Source organism: Glycine max, chromosome 8 (assembly GCF_000004515.6).
Source record: "Glycine max cultivar Williams 82 chromosome 8, Glycine_max_v4.0, whole genome shotgun sequence".
NCBI classification, from domain to species: Eukaryota; Viridiplantae; Streptophyta; class Magnoliopsida; order Fabales; family Fabaceae; genus Glycine; species Glycine max.
In genome coordinates this window covers 38,981,946-39,003,468 of record NC_038244.2, presented here as the reverse complement: position 1 = coordinate 39,003,468, position 21,523 = coordinate 38,981,946, and the positions used below count along the sequence as shown (strand labels likewise).

General features: G+C 31.5%; 1 protein-coding gene, 1 non-coding gene and 1 pseudogene across 2 annotated transcripts; all 3 read left to right on the top strand.

Annotated features, from left to right (window-relative positions):
* Window positions 1–2,808: 2,808 nt before the first annotated feature.
* On the top strand, window positions 2,809–2,881 carry TRNAK-CUU (transfer RNA lysine (anticodon CUU)). Its single transcript has one exon. It is a non-coding gene; the product is annotated as a tRNA-Lys (tRNA).
* Window positions 2,882–4,623: 1,742 nt separating this feature from the next.
* LOC100809760 (zinc finger CCCH domain-containing protein 1-like) lies at window positions 4,624–9,142 on the top strand (annotated as a pseudogene).
* An 8,595-nt stretch (window positions 9,143–17,737) lies between these two features.
* Window positions 17,738–21,367, top strand: LOC100809224 (probable nucleoredoxin 1). The gene is made up of 4 exons (XM_003531958.5): window positions 17,738–18,332; window positions 19,259–19,738; window positions 19,858–20,337; window positions 20,467–21,367. Exons 1-4 carry the CDS (start codon window positions 18,243–18,245, stop codon window positions 21,127–21,129), a joined length of 1,713 nt encoding a protein of 570 aa, XP_003532006.1. The 5' UTR covers window positions 17,738–18,242; the 3' UTR covers window positions 21,130–21,367.
* The last annotated feature ends 156 nt before the right edge of the window (window positions 21,368–21,523 follow it).

Sequence of the window (21,523 nt, the reverse complement as noted above, 5' to 3'; positions counted from 1 at the left end):
TTATATGCATTTTATTTGTAATTAGTAAATAATACTAATGTTATAGTATGCAATAGTATATTCATAGAAAATCCATATTATAATTACTAAATTTTTTGCAATAAATTACAAATATTAATATAAAAATAGATTGTAAAGATACTAAAAAGATGAAAGATAAAAAAAATAGTGAAATATCATCATAATCATTGAAAAATTATGAAAAGAAGTTATCAAAATCATACAAATAGATTATAACAAATAAAAAGTAAGTTAAATGTGTAGTTAATCTAGTCCTTGTAGTAAAAACTCATTAAATTTGTCTTTGTATGTACAAATACTATCGATTTGATTTATCTTTATGATGTCTTTTATGCATTCTTAATTTAATCTTTGTATGTGCAACACATTCTTAATTTGAATTCTAGATATGTAATTCATTCTTAATTTGGTGATATACTTGTAGAGCATTTCTTAATTATTATAAAGATCAAATTAATTAAGAATATATTTTACATATAATGATTAAATTAAGAATGTGTAAACGGCGGGAACACATGCAATTGATAATGTATATATGAGATTAAATTATATACATAACCTAAAAATTAATAATAAATAAAATAGTATTATAGAATAAAAACAATATGAAAAAATAAATTAAAATTTTAAAGTTTTGTAATATGAAATATTTTTTAAATTAAATTTTTTTGAAAGGCTTGTTTAATATAAAATAAATCTTCAAAAGATAAAATTTATGTGAAATAAATCTTTAAAAAAACTATATTTTTTTAAAAGTATCAACCAATAAGGTTTTTTTTAATGATTTTTTTGTGTAGCCAGAACATATTTGGAGCTTTTATTTTTCGGAATTAATCCTTCTCCCATTTGGATCCATCCATAATATAGTGGTATATTTTCAATCATAATTCCTTTTAGCATAATATATTATAGAGCAAGGCTAGGTCACCTATCTAGTAGTCCTCCCTAAACCCTAACCTTGCTAAAATTACAAATACACAGTTCAACGAATTTAAGACTAGATAGGTGAAACTAGTATTTTCTTTCTACTTGCACGAAAGAATGTTGAAAGGACTAGAAGCTCTTGGTCGGGAGAAGACTCTCTTCAATAATTAACAACTAATGCTTGCATCAATAATTTTCTATGTAGGGTTGTTTATGGGTATAAGTCATCCACAAATTCGAATTGACCCAAATTGATTCGAATAATTTGAATTAGATTATTGATATATTTGGATCAAAATTGAATCGAATCGATCAAAACCGTTCATGTACGGGTCAAGTCATGGATTTTGATTTATAAATTCGATCAAAATCGAACTGATGAAAATTTTTAGAGTTATTTGATTTGACTTTAAATAATGTTAGTATTGGAATTTCAAGTGTTGGTAATGTAGGTGTTGGGACTTCTTTAAGATATTACTTTCATACATTGCTATTTGTTTGACTTTTTTTTCAATATTTATTTTTTTTCTCATGTTTATAATATTAATGTATCATATTTTATTCATTTGTTTCAACAAATCGCAACAAATCTAGTTGCAGCAAAATTTATTGTAAGAAATTAGTTTGTAGAAAATAATTGTGATTCAAACTACTAAGTACATCTTGTTGAAAAATATTTTATTTTAATTTGTATTAGTTTATTTTAGAATATTATGTTGATGGTATTAAATGAATTAATTTTATTACTTTTAGACATTTGATAATATTGTGTTAATTGTATTGAATATGTGGATGAATCATGACATAAAATAGTAGTTCTAAGAAGAAGGAAAAAAATTAAATTTAAATGAGTAACTCGTTGATCCAAACCGATCATAAATGAGTTGAGTTTAGTTTCAAAAAAATTATAAAAATCAAATCGATCAAATTTAATTGGGTTGAATCCTAAATTTGACTAAAATCGATTCGAATGGACCTGTGAACACCCGTATTTCTATGGTGCACTCTTAAGTGATCTATTTGATATTTCAATTTTAATTTCATGGAACAAAATGCTTGTAATATAATATAATATAATCAGTTTTTTTTTTCTATAGTTCGCTCTATTTGTATTGAGCAAAAGTAAATTATATTTCATTTTTTTAACATACTTTCAAGTTAAGCGTTTTCAATTAGCCGTAATATTTGAAATAATAATAATATAAAAAAAAGTTTACTCGATCCTAGGTGCATGTGATTTTTCGTTTTAGTTTTTTTTTCTATATTTATGTTTCTATTAAATTTTTTTGAAGTTCTTAACTTGAGTTTATTCATAACATTGTTTTAAAAAATATTGTAAATTTTTAATATATTTTTTTTACTAAAAGATTAATTGTCAGCATAACATATTTGTATACTTTCAACCAATTAAAAATTATATAATGTATCACTTAAGGTGATTATTATAAAAATTAATAAATTTATGTAATGAAAATTTTTTAATGTTAGTATAATTTTTTTATCATTGCGAGTGTTTTTAAATTATTTTATATTTGATTAATAGAAACTCTACTGTGACGATTAAAATAAAATAATTTTAGTATAATACTATTAATACAGTTGCTCACGTTCCTTGCCAACGTCAAAGTTTGTGCGTGCAGAATGTTCTTTTTTTTTAACTCTTTTAAAGTAAATAAAGTGTAAAAATTAAAAAAAAAATGATCATGAATTTCTATTTAACATTATGAAGTATTCTAATTAAAATTATATATATATATATATATATATATTCCATAATTTAATGCAGAAATAAATGTGTAATGGTAGGTGACAAAACCCGGAGGAAAAATTTTAAATAAAATAAAAGTCACATTTTAATTGTAAGCCCGTCTAGCTCAGTTGGTAGAGCGCAAGGCTCTTAACCTTGTGGTCGTGGGTTCGAGCCCCACGGTGGGCGTTGGTGATAAAAGTTTTTAAAAATACTTTTCTAAAATCTGTTTTGTAACATTTTCTATGTTCTTCATTTATGCAAGGTGCTGTTGTAGTTTACCCAACAAGTACTTGGTATACATAGGACACTCCATTTTAATTAGCACCAATCAACGATAATTGCATTTTATTCATATACACTTTTTCATCATACATTCCTTGCCTTTTTATGTTTTCAAACCTCAACTCAGGCTGGTCAATGCCGGAAACATTTTATTGGAGCAATTAATTTTAATGACATTCTCTTAACATAAAAATTAAGCACTAGAACTGCAAACAAGAACCATCAATCAAATATTTTCATTAAGCTGATGTAAACAAGCTGGAGAAATAAGATAGGCAGGATATGAGCCTGCAGTATAAAATAAATTGTTATTGGTGTAGAATTAAGAAATATAATCAATGAGACCTCTATAAAAGTTGTTAACATTATTCCTTGTTTCACCAAATTATTCAAAGTGTATTATTATTGATTTCAACTAAATTGTTGTTAGCCTCTATCACTTAAGAGTAATTGCCACCACATCCTTTCTAACTTTTCCTTTTTCCCTCTCTTCATTCATATATTTTTGTACAAAATCACAATTTCATTTTTTTGAATTTTTTATTACTCAAATTGTATAATAAATTTCTTACGCAACAAAAGTACATTATCTTTTTAAATTGTTATAAAATTAACTGTTACATATATTACCTTTTTATTTAATTTTAAGTTAATGATAACATATATTACTCTTTTTAATTGTATTAATATTATGAATTGATTTGATTACAATTAAAAATAACTCTTATAATAATTAATTTGATGACTTTTATCAATTAATTTAATTTTAATTAAAAAATATATTGAGTACTATTAAAAATAATAAATTATATCACTGTTGATTTGATTACTATAAATAAGATAACTTGTATTTATAAGTAATAAAAATCATATAAATGTATTTATAAGTAATAAGATACCTAGAGTAGCAAGCCAAGAGATAATATTAACAAAAAGGGTGAAAAAATAACAAAAAACATATTTATTCCTATAGAATTCTGTAACTATAAACTGTGCCTGCGGGATAGAATCCCATCAAAAAGAAATCATTGAGGGCAGGGGCTCTGTTGGCAAGTAAATCAATAATTTAATTGGTAATTCATTAACACTATATACTTAATCACGTTTCTTCAAAAAATTTCTTATTCAATTATAAGTATTTTGTTTATTATTATTAAATAAGGCTGATGTTTTAAGTATGAAATTCACCCAAATAAAGTACCAAATTCCTTCTTATAATTTTTGTTGAAAAAATATTAGGTGGAGAATAGGGTATTTTCTTTCCGAACTTGGCAAAAAAGAGAAAGGGTATTTTCTTTCCTTTTGAGGGCTGTTTGGCAAACAAAAAGGAGAAAGCGCTTCCCACTTCAATACTTTTATTATTCTCCCTGTCCAAATTACCTTTAAGCTTAATACTAAATTTGATTGAGCTAGCTGATCTGATAGGAATCCGCTCAATAAAACGTAAGACTTAAACATTAAAATTCAAGTACTTTTAAATTTTGAGTTTGAATTAAACGATAACTTTTTTTTAGCTTGATTTGATCATGACCTGAACAACTTTAGCTCACAAAATCCCAAAAAAATTAGATTTTGATGGGGCTGAAATTTCATTTTAGAGACTTTCATTAAATTCTTTAATTTATTTTTTTTACCTTACTTGATATAACTTGCAACCTGCATCCTACCGGATAGTTGTTATATCACACCTCTAATTGGAATGGAGAAAGCCATTTTCCATTAATAAAGTTAGAGTAGTTTTTATTTTCTTTTTGCTAACGTTCCCTTCTACCACTAGTGTCCTTGTCATCTTATGATGGAATTAATTGTTGGAACATCAATAACCTATTTCATTTGTTTGTTCTCAGTATTTTGTTTGGGGTTCTGCCAACGGTGGTTAGCAGTGTAAAAGGAAGTGCTTCACTTGAAAATAAGATACTACCTAGTTTTTGTTCCTTGTTTGTAAATTTTCACAATTGCACTTACTTGTCTTGGATGATTGCTAACTTTTGATCTGCAAAAGCACCACCAGTTGATACTTTTGTTACTGGATAGATATGAACTCGTGGCACACGTTTTCATTTGTCCTCTTGGAACTTGAAAGCATACATGATACTGAAAACAAATCTAAATACTCAGCTTCTGCTTTTGGGTATGCTTCTTGGGCCTCTATTTCAGAAAACTGGGTTTCTCTGATTACACACCAAATATAATTATCTATTTTGTCTTATTATCTACGGGACCATTTGGTTTGAGAAAATGCTTGTTGTTTTCATTTTCAATTCTTACTGTTTCCTGTATTTTGAAGTTTATGCAGGAAAAAGGTGAAAATGAAAAACAATAAAAAGTTGTTTTCATTGTTTCTTATACAAATTTTTGAAGAAAAAAATAAAAATAAAGTGGAAACTGAAACTGGAAATAGAAAATATTTTCTCAAACTAAACAGCTTCTAAAGTCTGTTTGACTTTTCCTTTCTAACCTTATCTGGCCCGTAAGGTGTTTAATTTAACTAGCAAAAGGGTAAAAAAATAGTTGGGTTGGTGTGGGTCTGGTGGTCAGGTTGCCCTTTTTGTTGAGTAAATTCTAAATGAGATTTTTGATATTGGTTTTTTAAATGACTTGGAATGTACTGGTTTAAACAATTTGTAATAATAGGTTAATAGATTTGAAATATAATATAGTCTTATTCATTATTTTGATTTGGATGTTAAATTGTGATAGCTGCATATAAATCTGATATAGATCACGAATTAGGAATTTCATATCCAAATCTTGAATTATTTTAGTCTATCTTGTTTGTCTTAATAAGATCTTGATATCAGAATCCTGATTCAGATAAGATCATTATTTTATCCATTTGGGTAATTGTTAGGGATATCTTTGTAGCCAGCCTATTTAAAGGGCAAACTTGATTGAAATTTCATCAATGAGAAATAACATTCAGAAAAACTTGTGTTAGTTTAGGAGGTGCTCTCTGTCAAGGACGAGTTTACTTCTCACTTTGGTCGAAAGAAGGAGTCTTCTGTGTCTTGCAGTGTCTCTAGCCGACGCAAAGGTTCATTCTAATCATGGGAGATTCTGATCAACTCTCCAAATCTGCCAAAAACCAGAAAACTGAACAAGGTATGTTGCTTATTTTATCTATAACTTGTTCATTTCTGCCCATGCATTGGGCCAAAATTTCCAATCTTGTTTGCTTTTGTTCTCTGCATTATACTATATATATATATATATATATATATATATATATATATTTTGTTTATTTTCAGTATTTAGTTTCTTCAGAAAACCTGTTAACAAAAAGAATATAAGGAAACAGACTATTTGATAATGAAGATAATGAGGAGGACTCAAACAAGGAGAGCTCTCTGTTGCATATTCAGAAAAAGACCTTGAAGCCTGACAATAAGTTGTACTTTTCCACTGGGTCTTCAAAAAGCTCTGCATCTGCTGAACCAATTGAAGAATCTGGGAAACCAGTGTTTCAGTTTGAGTCTTCAAAAGAGATTCAAGTTCAACATGGTAGCAAAGCAACAGCAACTCTAGAGACCGAGACTGAGTTTTCCAAAGATGCCCGTGCCATCCGTGAAAGAGCTCTTAAGCAAGCAGCAGGGAGTTTGAAAGGGAAAAGTGCAAGTTCTGAGGATGAAAAATTATATAAGGGAATCAACAATTACAAAGATTACAAGGCTGGCTTTCGTAGGGAGCAAGCAATTGCTAGTGAAAAAGCTGGTGGGTCACATGGTCCTCTTTGGGCTTCAGCTCATATAAGAGTTTCAGCAAGGTTTGATTATCAGCCTGACATATGTAAGGATTATAAGGAAACTGGTTGCTGTGGATACCATGATTCATGCAAGTTTATGCATGATCAAGGGGATTACAAGTCTGGGTGGCAGATGGAGAAGGAATGGGAAGAAGTTGAGAAAGCAAGGAAGATGAAATTGGCTGCAGGTGAGGATGCGGATGAGGAGGAGGGTGCTAATTTGACTGATGAAGATGAAGATGGTTCATTACCATTTGCATGTTTCATTTGTAGAAATCCTTTTGTGGATCCTGTTGTAACCAAATGCAAGCGCTACTTCTGCGAGCATTGTGCATTGAAGGTATAGACTTACAGTTGTTGCAAATAAGCTTTAATTAGTAGATTAGTAATAGTTTGAAGTTATATAATTTTGAGTGTTTGATTCAATATTTATAATCAATATTTTATGTTACTCATTTTAGTTTGATTATATTAGGTTGCAGTTGTTATATGATTGATTACTTACTCTGGTTTGTTAAATGATTCAGCTCTGAAAGAATTGACAGATTACGCTGACCCGTTATTAATGTATACTATGGGATGTTCTTTTGATCTTATGTTTTGGGAATAGGCACAGGATGTGTTCCTTTAGACTTGTGACATTGTTATTATAGTAACACGTAATTTCTTTCTATTTAAGTATGTCTAACTTTCTGTCTGTTTTATTTACAGCATCATGCTAAGAATAAGAAGTGTTTTGTCTGCAACCAGCCAACACTTGGAATTTTTAATGTTGCTCATGAGATACGCAGGAAGATGGCCGAGGATAAATAATATCTCTAGGATCCATGAATCTCTTTGCTGTAAGGAAGTTATCTTTTCTCCCCCATTTTTGCTGTTTTAAAGAGTTATGCTACGTAATTTCATTTTATTGTATATCTTTGACATGTATAGATCCCAGAATATCTAACAGTGAGAAACATTTACCCATTTGTATATAGCACATCAGTTGTGCATACCAAGATTCTTTTTGCTAGTTTGTTACTAAATTAATTTTCAATAGAGTGATCTTTACATTCACAATCTGTGTATTGTTGAACTATATTGTTGTCAAGACTTAAATCAGATATGTGGTCCTGTTGGCAGTTATGTTGAGATTGTGGAGCCTGTGCTTTCGACTTCACCGTTCTGTTCTGCTCGTGGCTGGAATCGTTGGATTGTACACTTTTGTTGTTTGTAAGGAGACCGTTCAAAGCCTTTAAAGAACCATTACTGTGAGCTGTGTCAGTAAGTTGAGTTGACATAACTCATAGTTTTATTATATGTGCATACCATGTTGAAGCCCTGATGTTTTTTATTTTTGGGGGGGCCAGAGTGATTTTTTTCCTGTGACAAGGGACAGTAGACAAAACGGTAACGAATAACATTAGGGTTATTTTCTTGCAACTCTGTTCATCTTTTTTCTTAATTGCTAATCTGAAATAGTGTTTTTTTTTTCTGCTGTTCCTTCAACATGGTGCCGTCTTAAATGGTTTTAGGTTATGACAACCTGATTCTTGCTTGTGTGGGCAAAATGCTACACCATATGCATTGCTTACATGTGATGTGACCTTTGTGGCTTGTAGACTTGCATTGTGTTAATTCTGAAAAATATGTTTTCACTACACATAAATATATGTTTTTCCTATAAATGTTTTTTCTGGTCGTAAACTTCAATATTTTTCAATTGCTACCTATAACATGTTTATAGGATGATTAATGAATCCAGCATTCAGTTTTTAGTTATTATTCTTCGTGTTCTCTGCTAGTTTTAAGTATTCTAGTTTTATGTGGAGTTATTCTACTAGCAAAGGAACATTCAATGAGGATTGGCTCGTTGGTCTTTATTAGGATACGATATGTCAAATACTTCTTTCTCGTTTTGGGTTTCCGAAGACAAAAATTGTGGACGAGTATAAGATACTAATTATTTGAAATGGATGAGAAAGAAAAGTTTTAGACTATATATTTGAAAAGACACTGCTCATGTGCCTTCTAATTAGGGGTGAAAATAGGTCAGGTTAGGTCAGACTTTAAAAGGCCTGAGTTTAGTCTACAATTAATTTTTTAGCAGAATGGGTACATAAAATATCTACCAATAAAATTAATAATAACGTCATTTCATCATTAGCTCCTCCATATTCATCATAAGATATGATATGATTTTTGTATAGGGACATAATAGGATATGATAGGAATGTAATAATATATGATAGGATATGATTTTTATTTGCTCTAGAATACAGGAGAACGTAATAAAAGAAAAATGAAACTTACCAGGAATAGAAGAAGGAACTATTAACAGAAATAGAAAAACTAATAAAAATAATGAGAAATATAAAAGAACACATGACTCACCGTTTGTAATTAAAATTTTACTTAATTATAGGAATGAAATCTGCTAGTTTTTTTAAAAAATAATATTAATTGTACCCAAAAAATAATATAAAAATATATATATAGGCCGGCCTATCAGGCTTATAAAGCTTTTTAATAAGCCTAAGCCTGACCTATTTAATTTAATATACTTTTAAAAAAGCCCGAGTCTAGTCTTTTAATTAAATAGGTCAGGTCAGGCCAGACTTTATGTAGGTCAGGCTTTATGTAGGCCAGGTCGTAGGTCCCTGTAGGCCGGCCTAGTCTATTCTCACCCCTACTTCTAATTGAGACACTTTCTAATTTCTATTTTCTAACTCTATTCTAATTTTTATTTAATTGTTGAAATTTTTATTGTTCATTTATAGCATTAAACTAATTATTATTATTCAAGTTTTATCCAATATTTCATGAACTTTTTTTAATACTTACTAGCATAATTTTAAAACCACACAAATCAAACCAAATTAAATTACAAAATATTGGTTTGATTCAGATTTTATAATTAATTTAAATCAAACCAAATTATATCACACTTATTTTTTTGTTTGGTTCCAACTAATTTTAAGATAAAATTATACTAAACCATATCACTAATACCCCTAATTCATGATAGTGAGTGGGGCTATCTAGAAAAGAATGGCTTAGGAATTTGGTGCTTAATGCCTATGATTTTAAATGTCATTTTCTCATCTTTTTCTTCCTCTCCCTAAAGGTGTGTTTGGTATGAAGGAGATAAACAATATACCAAAGAATTTTTGTACTTTATTCTATGGAATCCACACTTGTATTTTAATTCAAAAATTTCTAGCTCTTCTAAATCAAACACACTCAAAGTGTGTAACAAAAATTCCTCTCTTCTAAATCAAACCAAAGTGTGTAACAGTGGATTTGCACAGGCTTGAGGGAATCGTTATTGTATATGGTTGAAATGTGAACTGATTGGGTGGTTATCAAGTATTTATGACTATTTATTGTCATAAATAATAGTAATAACCATTTTATTCAGCGTCTACATTTTCATATATGGGGGGTTTTCTTTTTGCTGGCATGTTATGTTTGTAAAATTAACTTAATCCGCTGAAAAAAAAGGAGATAACGAAAATTTAGAGCTCGGAGGATGGAAGACTCACATTGGATTTTTTATTATTACTATTTGGAAATGAGAGTATATTGTGCGGGTGGTAGTAGTAAAAATAAGTGAAGTGAGAAAGACAAAAATAATGAAATTAAAATAACAACATGTTTAACAAGTTTTTGACGATGATATAATACGATTATTGTATCATTGATCTAAATCTAATGCTGAAAAATTAAAAGGGATAAGTTCGTCATCAAGATCTTAAGATGGGTATTTGGAGAAAGAAAAACAAAGTGTCATAAATAAATTCAATGGTTAAGATTAAGAGAAAGAGAGAGGCATTGCCATAGTAGTAGTAAGAAATAAGTGAAGTGAGAGAAAAAAAATAAAGTTAAAGTAACAATGTATTTAACAAGTTTTAGACGATGATGTAATATGATCATTGCATCATTGATCTAAATCTAATGCTGAAAAATGAAAAGGGATAAGCGAGTCATCAAGATCAAGATGAATATTTGGAGAAAGAAAAATCAATTATCGTAAATAAATCCAATGGTTGAGATTAAGAGAAAGAGAGAGGCATTACCATATTAGTAAAAGAAATCTAATCTTGTTTTTTTTTTTGGAACTTAGAAAATTCTCTAGTGCAAGAACTTGCTATTTCAATGGAATCAACTCACACTAAACTATGAATTAAATATAGTAATTGTGATTTTTTTATTGATAAATATTAATTATTAATTTTTTTAGTAGAATGAATTGAATCTTTTTTTTTTCATAGCCAAATCAATAGTTTTATTGAAAGCCTTGCACGGCACGTGTATAATATAGCAACAAGTAGTTTCTAGATTTCTAATTGTGACATGTGTACATCCTTTCACATGGCCTTTCTTTCAATATTTTAGTATATAAAATTATAGATTATCTAGATTGATCAAAATCGAAAAGGAAAAGCACTATTCTTGTTCGCGAAGTTATTCCCATGAGAGTTAAGACATGGGGATGGAAAGAACAAGAGAAATTTTGTCGTACATTCCTTGTCAAGTGCGTGTTCTAAAGATAAGTTGCGTTGACGAATGAAGTCTTTGCATGTTGTTTCCACACTTTTCAATTAGTGTTTTCGTCGTAATTACCAACGAGGCAATGACGTGTTGCTTACTACTCCCTCTGTCCATTCTTATTTTTAATAAGTATATTTTAATTATTTTTTCTTCAAACATTAATAAAAAAATAAGTAAATGAATAGAAAAAAAATAGATAATTTTGAAATCATAATATAATAATTGATAAATTTAATACAATAATTATTTTTTAAAAGAATTTGGACGGAAGAAGTATTAATTTCTTCGGATGATTGTTGTCCAAGGATACTTACTTCTTCGACCGACCAATGCTTTCCCACTGATGATACTGACGTTGCGTTATGACGTACGTAGCTCGCGGTGGCAATGTATTGATAGACTTTTTTTTTTACAAAAATTGGCATTGTTAAAAAAAATTTATCACGAGTGTAGTTAAAAACAATTCACGTGTTTGGATAGAGAATTTTAACTGAAAAAATTAATTTATCAAAGAATTTGAATTTTTGTAATTTAGAATTCATTGTTTGGATAATTTTTATGAAGAATTTAAAATTTTGAAATTTTAAAAAAATTTCAATTTCCTTCAAATTAAAATTCTCTTCTTCAAGGAACATAGTCAGAGCTCCTAAAATATTGATCGGATGTGAATATAGAAAAACATGTATAACTAGTACATCAACCATATGTTCTCTTTTTTTCATTCATTTTTTTTATCCTCATAATTTTAATTTTTTTATTCAAACACAAAATTTTGAAAATAAAAGAATTTCAATTGAAGTATTTGAAATTCTTATAATTTAAAATTTCTCAGAATTTTAAAATTTCTCCATCCAAACAAGGAAATATTCGTTTTGTTTCCAAACTATGAATTGTGTTTCTAAAAACATCAATTTTTGTAATTAAAAAAAAAACAAAAGTCGTATTGATAATACATTTTGAGAAAATTACTTATTTTGGTCATATGAATTTTTATTCTTTACACTTAAAAATTATCCTTTTTAATCTTTATATAAACACTTTTTTATTTACTTGGCTCTTGCTTTATTAAATTTTTACTTTTTAGTTGTTGACTTCGATAAATGAAAATTTAGGATAAGAAAATGATGCTCCAATCTAAAGCAGAGAAAACTTTTAAATTCAAAAAATATTTATATAAATACTTACATTTACCTCACTTAAAGGAAATAAGAGGACATTCGAACCTATAATCCAGTGCGAGATCTTACCATATTTCATTCTATCAATTCCTTTATATTCTCTTTAATTCTTTATCATTATGTAACGATTGAAACTAAAAGAAATTCAAAAGTTATTATAGAATGCTACAAGGGACGACTTGTAAGTGTAGGAACTAAAATACATTTTATCCTATCCTTAAGACACTTTCGATATTAATCACACAAATCAATAAAAATAATCAACTCTGTTTATTTTATTATTATTATTTTAAAAAATATTACTAATTACCAATGTTGTACTTATTAATAATCATTAACTTGTTACAAGAGATATGAAAATATTAAAGTTTAAAAGAGCATTTAATAAGGCAACTAATGAAAAAAAATATTTCATAAAAATTGTAAAATATCTTATAAAAAAGTTCATCAATTCCTTCTAATTTGTGTTTTATAATAAGGACAGAAGGAAATAAATTTATGAATATACAATGATTAAATGAGTAATTTTTTCATATATATTTTTATATATTATTTACAATATATGTTTTTTGTACGGAAAATTATAGGATTATATAAAAAGAAGAAAAAATATAGGAGAATAAATAGAAAAGGGAATTCACATGTTTTTTTAACTTCTTAGGTAATTTTTTTTAAAAAAAATATTTAAAAGGTGTGCTAAAATATAAGTTATTATTAATATGTTGAATTAAATACAGCGTTAAAATATGTGTCATGCCTACATTAAAAAGACTTATATTTAAATTATAGGTAATAATTTTAATATTCATTACAAGATTTATATATATCAAGTGAAAATTATTTTTGTGAAAACAATTAATCTTCATCTTTTTTTAAAAGGAATTAATCTTAATATTAGGTTAATTCATAAATGATTAAAATTAATTTTAAGTACTTCATTTGTGGATAATAAAAAATAAGGTAAAACTAATTAATTTTATATAAAAAGAAAGTAATAGAAAATAGCAAGTACCTAACCTGCAATGAAGGTGTGATTGAATGCTTCTTGTGAGCAATGATTGTTCATGATTCTGATTGAATGCTTTAAATATGAAAATGAACACAGAAAATAAGTACATAATACATAATAAAACACAGTCAAGTATCAAACCACAAAAAAAGAATAAATAATTATTTTTACTCCTAAAGGTGTAAAGCGCTGACAATTTTGTCCCATGATTGCTGAATAGATTGGATCAAAATATAAGTAAGTTTTCATTGGACTAATTTGTCAGATCCCAAATTTTCTTCAGGCGGCACACTAAGTGTTCTTTCCCTAGTTCTACAAAATCTTTTTGGTTGCTCCATATAAATTTCTTCCTCTAAGTCTCCATGTAAGAATGGTGTTTTGACATCAAGCTGCTCAACCTCCAAGTCTTGTTTTGCAGCTAGACCGAGAATTGCTCTAAACTAAGAATTACTAATCAACCTCCAAGTCTTCACCACCGGTGAGAAAATTTCTTCAAAATCTATGCCTTTCTTCTGGTTACATCCTTTCAGCACAATGCAAGCTTTGTACCTTGGGTTTGGGTTGTTCTCTTCATTCTTGAGTGTGAACACCCACTCATTTCTTAATGCATTCCTTCCTTCTGTCCACTAGATCATATGCTTGATTTTCAATCAAGGACTGAATTTCTTTTTTCATGGCTTGTATTCATTTTTCCTTATCATCTATCTCAATGGCTTCCTGGAAACTTTGAGGTTCCCCATCATTAGTGAGATTGACATATTCATCAGAAATACCTCTTTAATGGTTGTCTGACTCTTGTTGATCACCTCACTTGAGATTCATCTTCCGTTTGGATAGTCTCCATTGTTGATTCTTCCATCGTCTGAGTAGGATGCTCCGTCTGACTCTGCTCCATCTGGTCAGGCTATTCTATCTGAGGAGGTTGCTCCATCTAATTGGCTTCTATCATCTGAGTGGGTTCTGCCTCTTTTAAAAGAGTCTCTCCCCTTGAGTTTCTCACTATGGGCTTTGACTTCTCAAATCATTGGATATCATGTATTGTCTGATCTTTGAAGAACACCACATATCTACATCGAACAGTCTTCTTGTTTATAAGATCCCATAGTCTAAATCCAAGTTCATCTCTTGGCGAACCAAGGTATATACTCCTTCCCCTTAGCATAAAGCTTTGTTCATTTATCTTTTGGAATGTGGATAAAAGTCTTACACCTGATGACTTTCAAGTGACTATAGGAGGCTTTCTTTCCAGACCAAACTTCTTCTAGTATCTCTCCATTTAAAGGTCTTGAAGAAGACAAATTGGTCAAATCAATTGCAGTCTTCACTGCCTTTCCCCAGAATGTCTTGGGGAGTTTTGAAAGTGAAATCATACATTTGACTTTCTCTACAATTGTTCTATTCATCATTTCAGCTAATCCATTCAACTGAGGAGTTTTAGGAGGCACCTTATTGTGTCGTATCCCATGAGCCTTGCAGTATGCCTCGAATGGGCTTATGTATTCTCCATCATTGTCTGATCTCAAGCATTTTAGCTTTCTTCCAGTTTCCCGTTCTACTAAGGCATGAAACTCCTTGAAAGTTTGAAGAACTTGATCTTTTGTCTTCAACGGATCCACCCACAACTTTTTGGAGTAATCATTAAAGAAGGTAACAAGGTATTGGGCACCACCAAGGGACTTTTTAGACATTGAGCAAATATCTAAGTGGACAAGATCAAGGATTTGCTTTCTCCTTCTAGTTCATTCAATCTTTGGAAAGACACTCTGCATTATTTACCTGCAAGACAATCTTCAAGGATTCAAGTGGTTGCCTCTTTATGTTTGGAAAGTGATCATTTGCTAGAAACTTCAAACCTTTCTCACTCAAGTGACCCAATATCTTGTGCCACAATTCTTTGGTTGCATCTTGAGCAACATTTGTCTTCCCTTTGCATATCTTTCCCTGCATGATGTATAATGAGCCTTCCTTCTTACCTTAAGCAACAACCATGCTTCCTCTACTAAGCTTCCATCTATCTGTATCGAACTGGTTTATCATCCCATCTTCATCTAGCTTTCATGTTGAGGTAAGGTTTAAACGCATCTCAAACACATGTCTTACTTCCTTTAGCACAAGCTTGCTTCCATTTTCAGTCATTAGAGTCACCTCCCCTATGCCAACAATCTTGCTTGTGATATGGTTGCCCATCTTCACCATACCGAAATCCCTTTTTTGATATGATGAGAAAAAACCTCTATGAGGAGTAACATGGAAGGATGCTCTAGAGTCGATTATCCATATACAATCATTAGATGCAATATTTAAATAATTTTCATTATTGATAAGAAAAACATTCTCATCATCTGATGCCACGGCAATAGTGGTTTCACCTTAGTCTTTTTCATTGAGTCAATTTGATTAGCATGGACAGTTCCAGCCTTTTGATCTCTCTTCAAGAATTTGCACTCAGACTTCTTATGGTCTAACTTTCCGCAGTAGTAGCAACTCAAGCCTTTGGGATGAGACTTGGATCTTTCTCGCGATTTCTCATGGCCTCCTTTACCGTGGTGCTCGTTCGTTCCTCTATTTTCAACAACTTTTGCTATGAAATGACTACTCAATCCTCTCTCCTTTCATTTGGACTCTTCATTTAGCAAACTATTTGTGACATTATCCATGATAAGCTTTCCATTTGGTGCAGAGTTGCTGAGAGTGACAACCAGTGTGTCCCAACTCTCAGGAAAAGAACTAAGGAGTAAAAAAGTTTGTAATTCATCATCTATATTCATATATATCTTCTTCAATTTATTAACAATACCTTTGAAGGTGTTTAGATATTCAATCATGTTATAACCGTCCATATACTCCAGCTTGACTAAGCGTCTGACAAGATGAGCTTCATTCCTCGATGTCTTCTTTTGAATCAAAGATTTAAGCTTTGTCCATAACTCATACACATTTGTATAAGTTGATACATGCTCGAACAAGCTTTAGTCAATATACTTACAAATCATAGCTACAACCTTCCGATTAAGGAGCTCCCATTCGTTGTCTTTCTTCCCTTTCATCTTATTCTTATGGGTGATTGACTCGTGCAAATCCTTGCAGTACAGATGATTTTCCATCATTGACTTCCAATAGGAGTAACTTTTTGCAATTAGCTTGAAAATATCTCCATCATGAGTGATAGCTCCCTCCATCTTGAATCACACAGGATAATAGCTCCCCCCAAATCAAGCAAGCTCTGATACCACTATTGGGAAACACTAGCTCTATTTCCCTCTCTGTAGACTCAAAATAGACACTTAGCGGAAATGAACAAAAAAAATAGAATAGAGAGTAGAAGAATGACACAAAGAATTTTTAACGTGGAAAATCCTTTCAAAGTGAAAGATAAAAACCACGGGACCAAATCAATAAATATCTTCACTATTAAAAAGTAGAATTACAATGACTCTCTTAATACAAGAGAATATTTCTAAACCTTAGCCAATAAGGATGATTTACAATTTCTCTCAACTCTCACCAAGTGTGATGGAAACTAGAACTCTCTTTCTCACTATCACTCTTGCTTTGCATCTCTTTGGATGGGATGAGATTGAATGTTTCAACTCTTTACAAGCCTCCTTATTTATAGGAGAAGGGTATGACTTCTTGTAACTCCAATCTTCACTTTCCTAAGTGAAATATGTTAGTCTTAAATTCAAAGAAACCAATTCCAAGCCCTTGGAAAGTGCTCCACAACTTCCTATGTATGCCTTAAAATGTGTTCCTCAATTTCCTATGTATTTGAATTTGCATGTTTACTTAAATGTGAACCAACCTTAATTATGGAGGAATTGCCAACACAAAGGTGGAGGATTTGAGGGATTTTTTGAAGTGAAAGGAAAAAGGAAAGAACAAAATTATTCTTCTCATCGTGGCTGACAGCGGGTTTGGCCAACGTGTGATTTTTCTTGAATTGTTTTTGGGAGAAATGTATAACGAAAGATGAGAATCGTTTTAACTGGTTCATTTTTTCTAATCACGGCCTAGTCAGGCTAAAAATCTCATCAGAGCTGGTGATCAGAGGAAGGTTTTGAGGTATTTTTTTGACCGGAGAAGAGAATAAAATGAAAGAAAAAAAATTTTGAAATTCAAAATTTAAAATTTCTGTATGATTTGAAGTGCTTTTATATGAGAATGTAAAGTTAAAAGTGGAAGCTTTTTTCAAATTGGTGAGAATTATTAGAAGGGTTGAGATGATGACACGTGAAAAAACTTACTCCAATAGTGAACTTCATTATTATAATTATAGATTATGAGACGAAACAAGCATGAAAGTTAATAAATTTATTGTAGATATCAATTTGCGATGGAATAACATTTTCATCTCAAATCTGTCAAAAAAAAACTGTCATGTCAAAAACTATTTTTATTTTTGGAAATTTGAAACCGATATTTTAAATTAAGAGAGAACTACGTGTTATTTGGCTCTTTATTGGTTGAGACTATGGGAACCACCTATTTTTTTTCTTATGTCGGTCAATCACGAGTGTAAAAAACATGTATTTTTTAACTATGCGTATTTTTTTTCGTATGTCGGTCAATCACGAAGAATCTTGTTTACTATTACGTAGCAATAGGGAATGATTTTCTTAGTGCCCAAGAAAGAAAGTTCGAGAAAGTTTACAATTGTTTCATCATTTATTTATATTTTTTTTGTCTGACCTATCCCTTATAAATATTCCTTGCTAGTGGTGTTGTTTTCCACGCATTTTCTGTTCTGTTTTGTTCTCATTCTGTGACTCTGTGCTTAGTTAACGTTAACAGTGACTTAAGATGGCGGATTCTGCAGATGTCACCCACGATGTTGTGTCCCTCCTCTCTTCTCCTCAAAGGGACTTTCTTCTTCGAAACAACGGCGATCAGGTACCACCACTTACCAAACTCTTGTTCAAGATTTTACCTTTTATGTTTTCTCGTGAAAGCCAGTTATGTCTGACAGTGACAGTATTACGGGGTCCCTCCTCGTTTTCTTTGTTTACTTGTTGTTTCTGCTTTGTTTTGGGGAACCCATTTTGTCTAAATTTTCACTAGATTCTGTTTTTCGATCATCCATGGTTGTTATTTGTTGCCTTTTATGTTTTTTTGGTGGTGGTGGTGGTGATAGAGGGTAATGGATCTTTCATGGATTTGATATGAGATTTTGATGGGTAACATAAGCCATAAGGGGTCCCTCATTTTTCTCTGCTTTCTTTTAATTGTTTCTGCTTTTATTTATGTTTTGTTTTGGGGAACCCATTTTGTCTCAAGTTCAACTAGATTCTGTTAGAGGGTAATGGATCTTTCATGGATTTGATATGAGATTTTGATCGGTGACTTGGGTAACAGTTTTTGTAGTGACTTTATTTGGGTATCTGATGTTGACTCTGCATGTGTTGTTTTTGTTGATGTGAAAATTTTAATTGCTATGATAAATTTTATGACAATTTTAATATGAATTCAAACAAAAATGTGATTCGGGTTAAATTGAATTGAATTCTCTACCTGTTGGGAGGGTATGGGGACTGGGCTAATTTGATTAAAAAAAATTGAGGACTAATTTGAATGGAACAAGGTCATGACATTTCTGATCATAGGAAATATGATAAAAGGAATGGTCATTCCATTTTGTTTAAATTGGAGGTCATTCCAATGAACTAAGAGTGTTAGCTTTTACCCATGGTTGTTTTATTCAATATTGCAGCTCATGTCAATTTTTTGAAGTGGTAGCTTAATTGAATGAATAAGAATCATATATGTACTTGTACTGGTGGAAAATTGTGGTTTCATTTGTTATATTTTGGAATTCACAGGTTAAAATTGACAGCTTGAAGGGTAAGAAACTTGGTTTGTATTTTTCGGCATCCTGGTGTGGTCCATGTCAAACATTTACGCCAACTTTGGTGGATGTGTACAATGAGGTTGCAAAAAAAGGTGACTTCCAGATCGTTTTCATTACGGCTGATGAAGATGATGAGTCCTTTAACGGTTACTTTTCCAAGATGCCATGGCTTGCAATCCCATTTTCTGATTCAGACACACGCAGCCGCCTTGATGAATTGTTTCATGTGAGGGGGATTCCCCATCTTGCATTACTTGATGAAGCTGGCAATGTTGTCACTGAAGATGGAGTTGATGTTATACGCGAATACGGTGTTGAAGGATACCCGTTTACATCAGCAAGGATCCAAGAGTTGAGAGATCAAGAAGAGGAAGCTAGGAGGAACCAGTCCGTGAGATCTCTCTTGGTCTCTCCATCTCGGGACTTCGTAATATCATCTGATGGAAAGAAAGTAAGCTAGTAACTTCTCTTTGTTTGTATGAGATTGCAGTTTCCTCTTGTTAATGCTTGGTTGTTTAGCTCAACATATTTGTTCATTTCCAAATTTGACTTCTTTCCATGTACCAACAGACACTTGTCTCTGAGCTTGAGGGCAAGACAGTTGGTCTGTATTTCTGCGTGAAGTCATTCGGATCATGCAGTGACTTTACCCCAAAGCTTGTGGAGGTTTATGAGAAGCTGAAGGCCCAGGGGGAGAACTTTGAGGTTGTGCTGATACCCCTAGATGATGATGAAGAGTCATTCAAGGAACTATTAGAAAGTGTGCCTTGGTTATCCTTGCCTTTCAAGGACAAAATCTGTGGGAAGCTAGCTCGGTACTTCGAGCTTTCAACCCTCCCCACTTTGGTTATTATTGGACCAGATGGGAAAACTCTTCATTCTAATGTTGCTGAGGCAATTGAGGATCATGGGGTTGCTGCATACCCATTCACCCCTGAAAAGTTTGCTGAGCTTGATGAAATACTGAAGGCCAAAGAGGCAGCTCAAACCCTTGAGTCAATTTTGGTGTCTGACGATCAAGATTTTGTCATTGGGAAAGATGGGGTGAAGGTAAAACTTTTTAAAACAGAATGTTCAAGTGCATTTCCCATTTCCCTTCTTCATTTATAGCATTTTATCATCCTTTCCTTCTCCCTCTTTGCTGTGATATTAACAAGTTAGTACTTATTCCCATTTCAGATTCCAGTGTCAGAATTGAAGGGGAAGGTTGTCCTCCTCTACTTCTCAGCTCACTGGTGTCCTCCATGCCGTGCATTCCTTCCAAAACTTATTGATGCATATAATAAGATTAAGGAAAAGGGCAATGCATTAGAAGTTGTTTTCATCTCAAGTGACAGAGATCAAACCTCCTTTGATGAATTCTTTGCGGGAATGCCATGGTTGGCACTTCCCTTTGGGGACTCGAGGAAGAAATTCCTGAGTCGCAAATTCAGGGTATCTGGCATCCCCATGCTTGTGGCCATTGCATCAAGTGGTCAGACATTGACAACAAAAGCTCGAGATCTGGTTTCACTCTATGGAGCAGATGCATATCCTTTCACCGAGGAGAGAATAAAAGAAATAGAGACAGAACAAGAAGAGACTGCAAAGGGGTGGCCGGAGAAGCTGAAGCATGAATTACATGAGCATGAGCTTGTGTTGACGCGCCGCAGGGTGTATTACTGTGATGCTTGCAATGAAGAGGGACATATATGGTCCTACTACTGTGGAGATTGTGACTTTGATCTCCATCCAAAATGTGCATTGGAAAAGGAGGACAAAGAAGGAAGCAAAGATGATGCCAAGGAAGAAAAGTCCAAAGATGAATGGGTTTGTGATGGAGAAGTCTGCAAAAAAGCCTAAAAGCTGCTTGTCAAGGGTTTTGGTGATGAATAATCTGAATATTTGGATGAAGTATTGTGAACGCCCTTCCTAGTATGTTTTATGAGTTGTGCAGAATAATCTGAATATTTGGATGAGGTATTGTGAACGCCCTTCCTAGTATGTTTTGTGAGTTGTGCAGAATAATCTGAATATTTGGATGAGGTATTTTGATGTTAATTATGGTCTTTAATATATATGGTATAATGGTTTACTCTTATTTCTTCTTGTGTACTTATGAATTACTACTTACTGGGCAAAAATCGTGTCTATATCCCTGCTTGTCTTTTAAATTTCCTTTTCTAATCTTGGATTTTGCTTCCAATGAATTAAAACCTTCAATAAAGCGTTGCTGCTTTAACAGCTTTATTGTTTC

Bases quoted from the DNA above. Each gene is read 5' to 3' on its own strand.
- LOC100809224 (XM_003531958.5), top strand. From the start codon at position 18,243: ATGGCGGATTCTGCAGATGTCACCCACGATGTTGTGTCCCTCCTCTCT. The intron at 18,333-19,258 runs GTACCACCACTT...TGGAATTCACAG, and splicing joins TTCGAAACAACGGCGATCAG to GTTAAAATTGACAGCTTGAA. The intron at 19,739-19,857 runs GTAAGCTAGTAA...ATGTACCAACAG, and splicing joins TATCATCTGATGGAAAGAAA to ACACTTGTCTCTGAGCTTGA.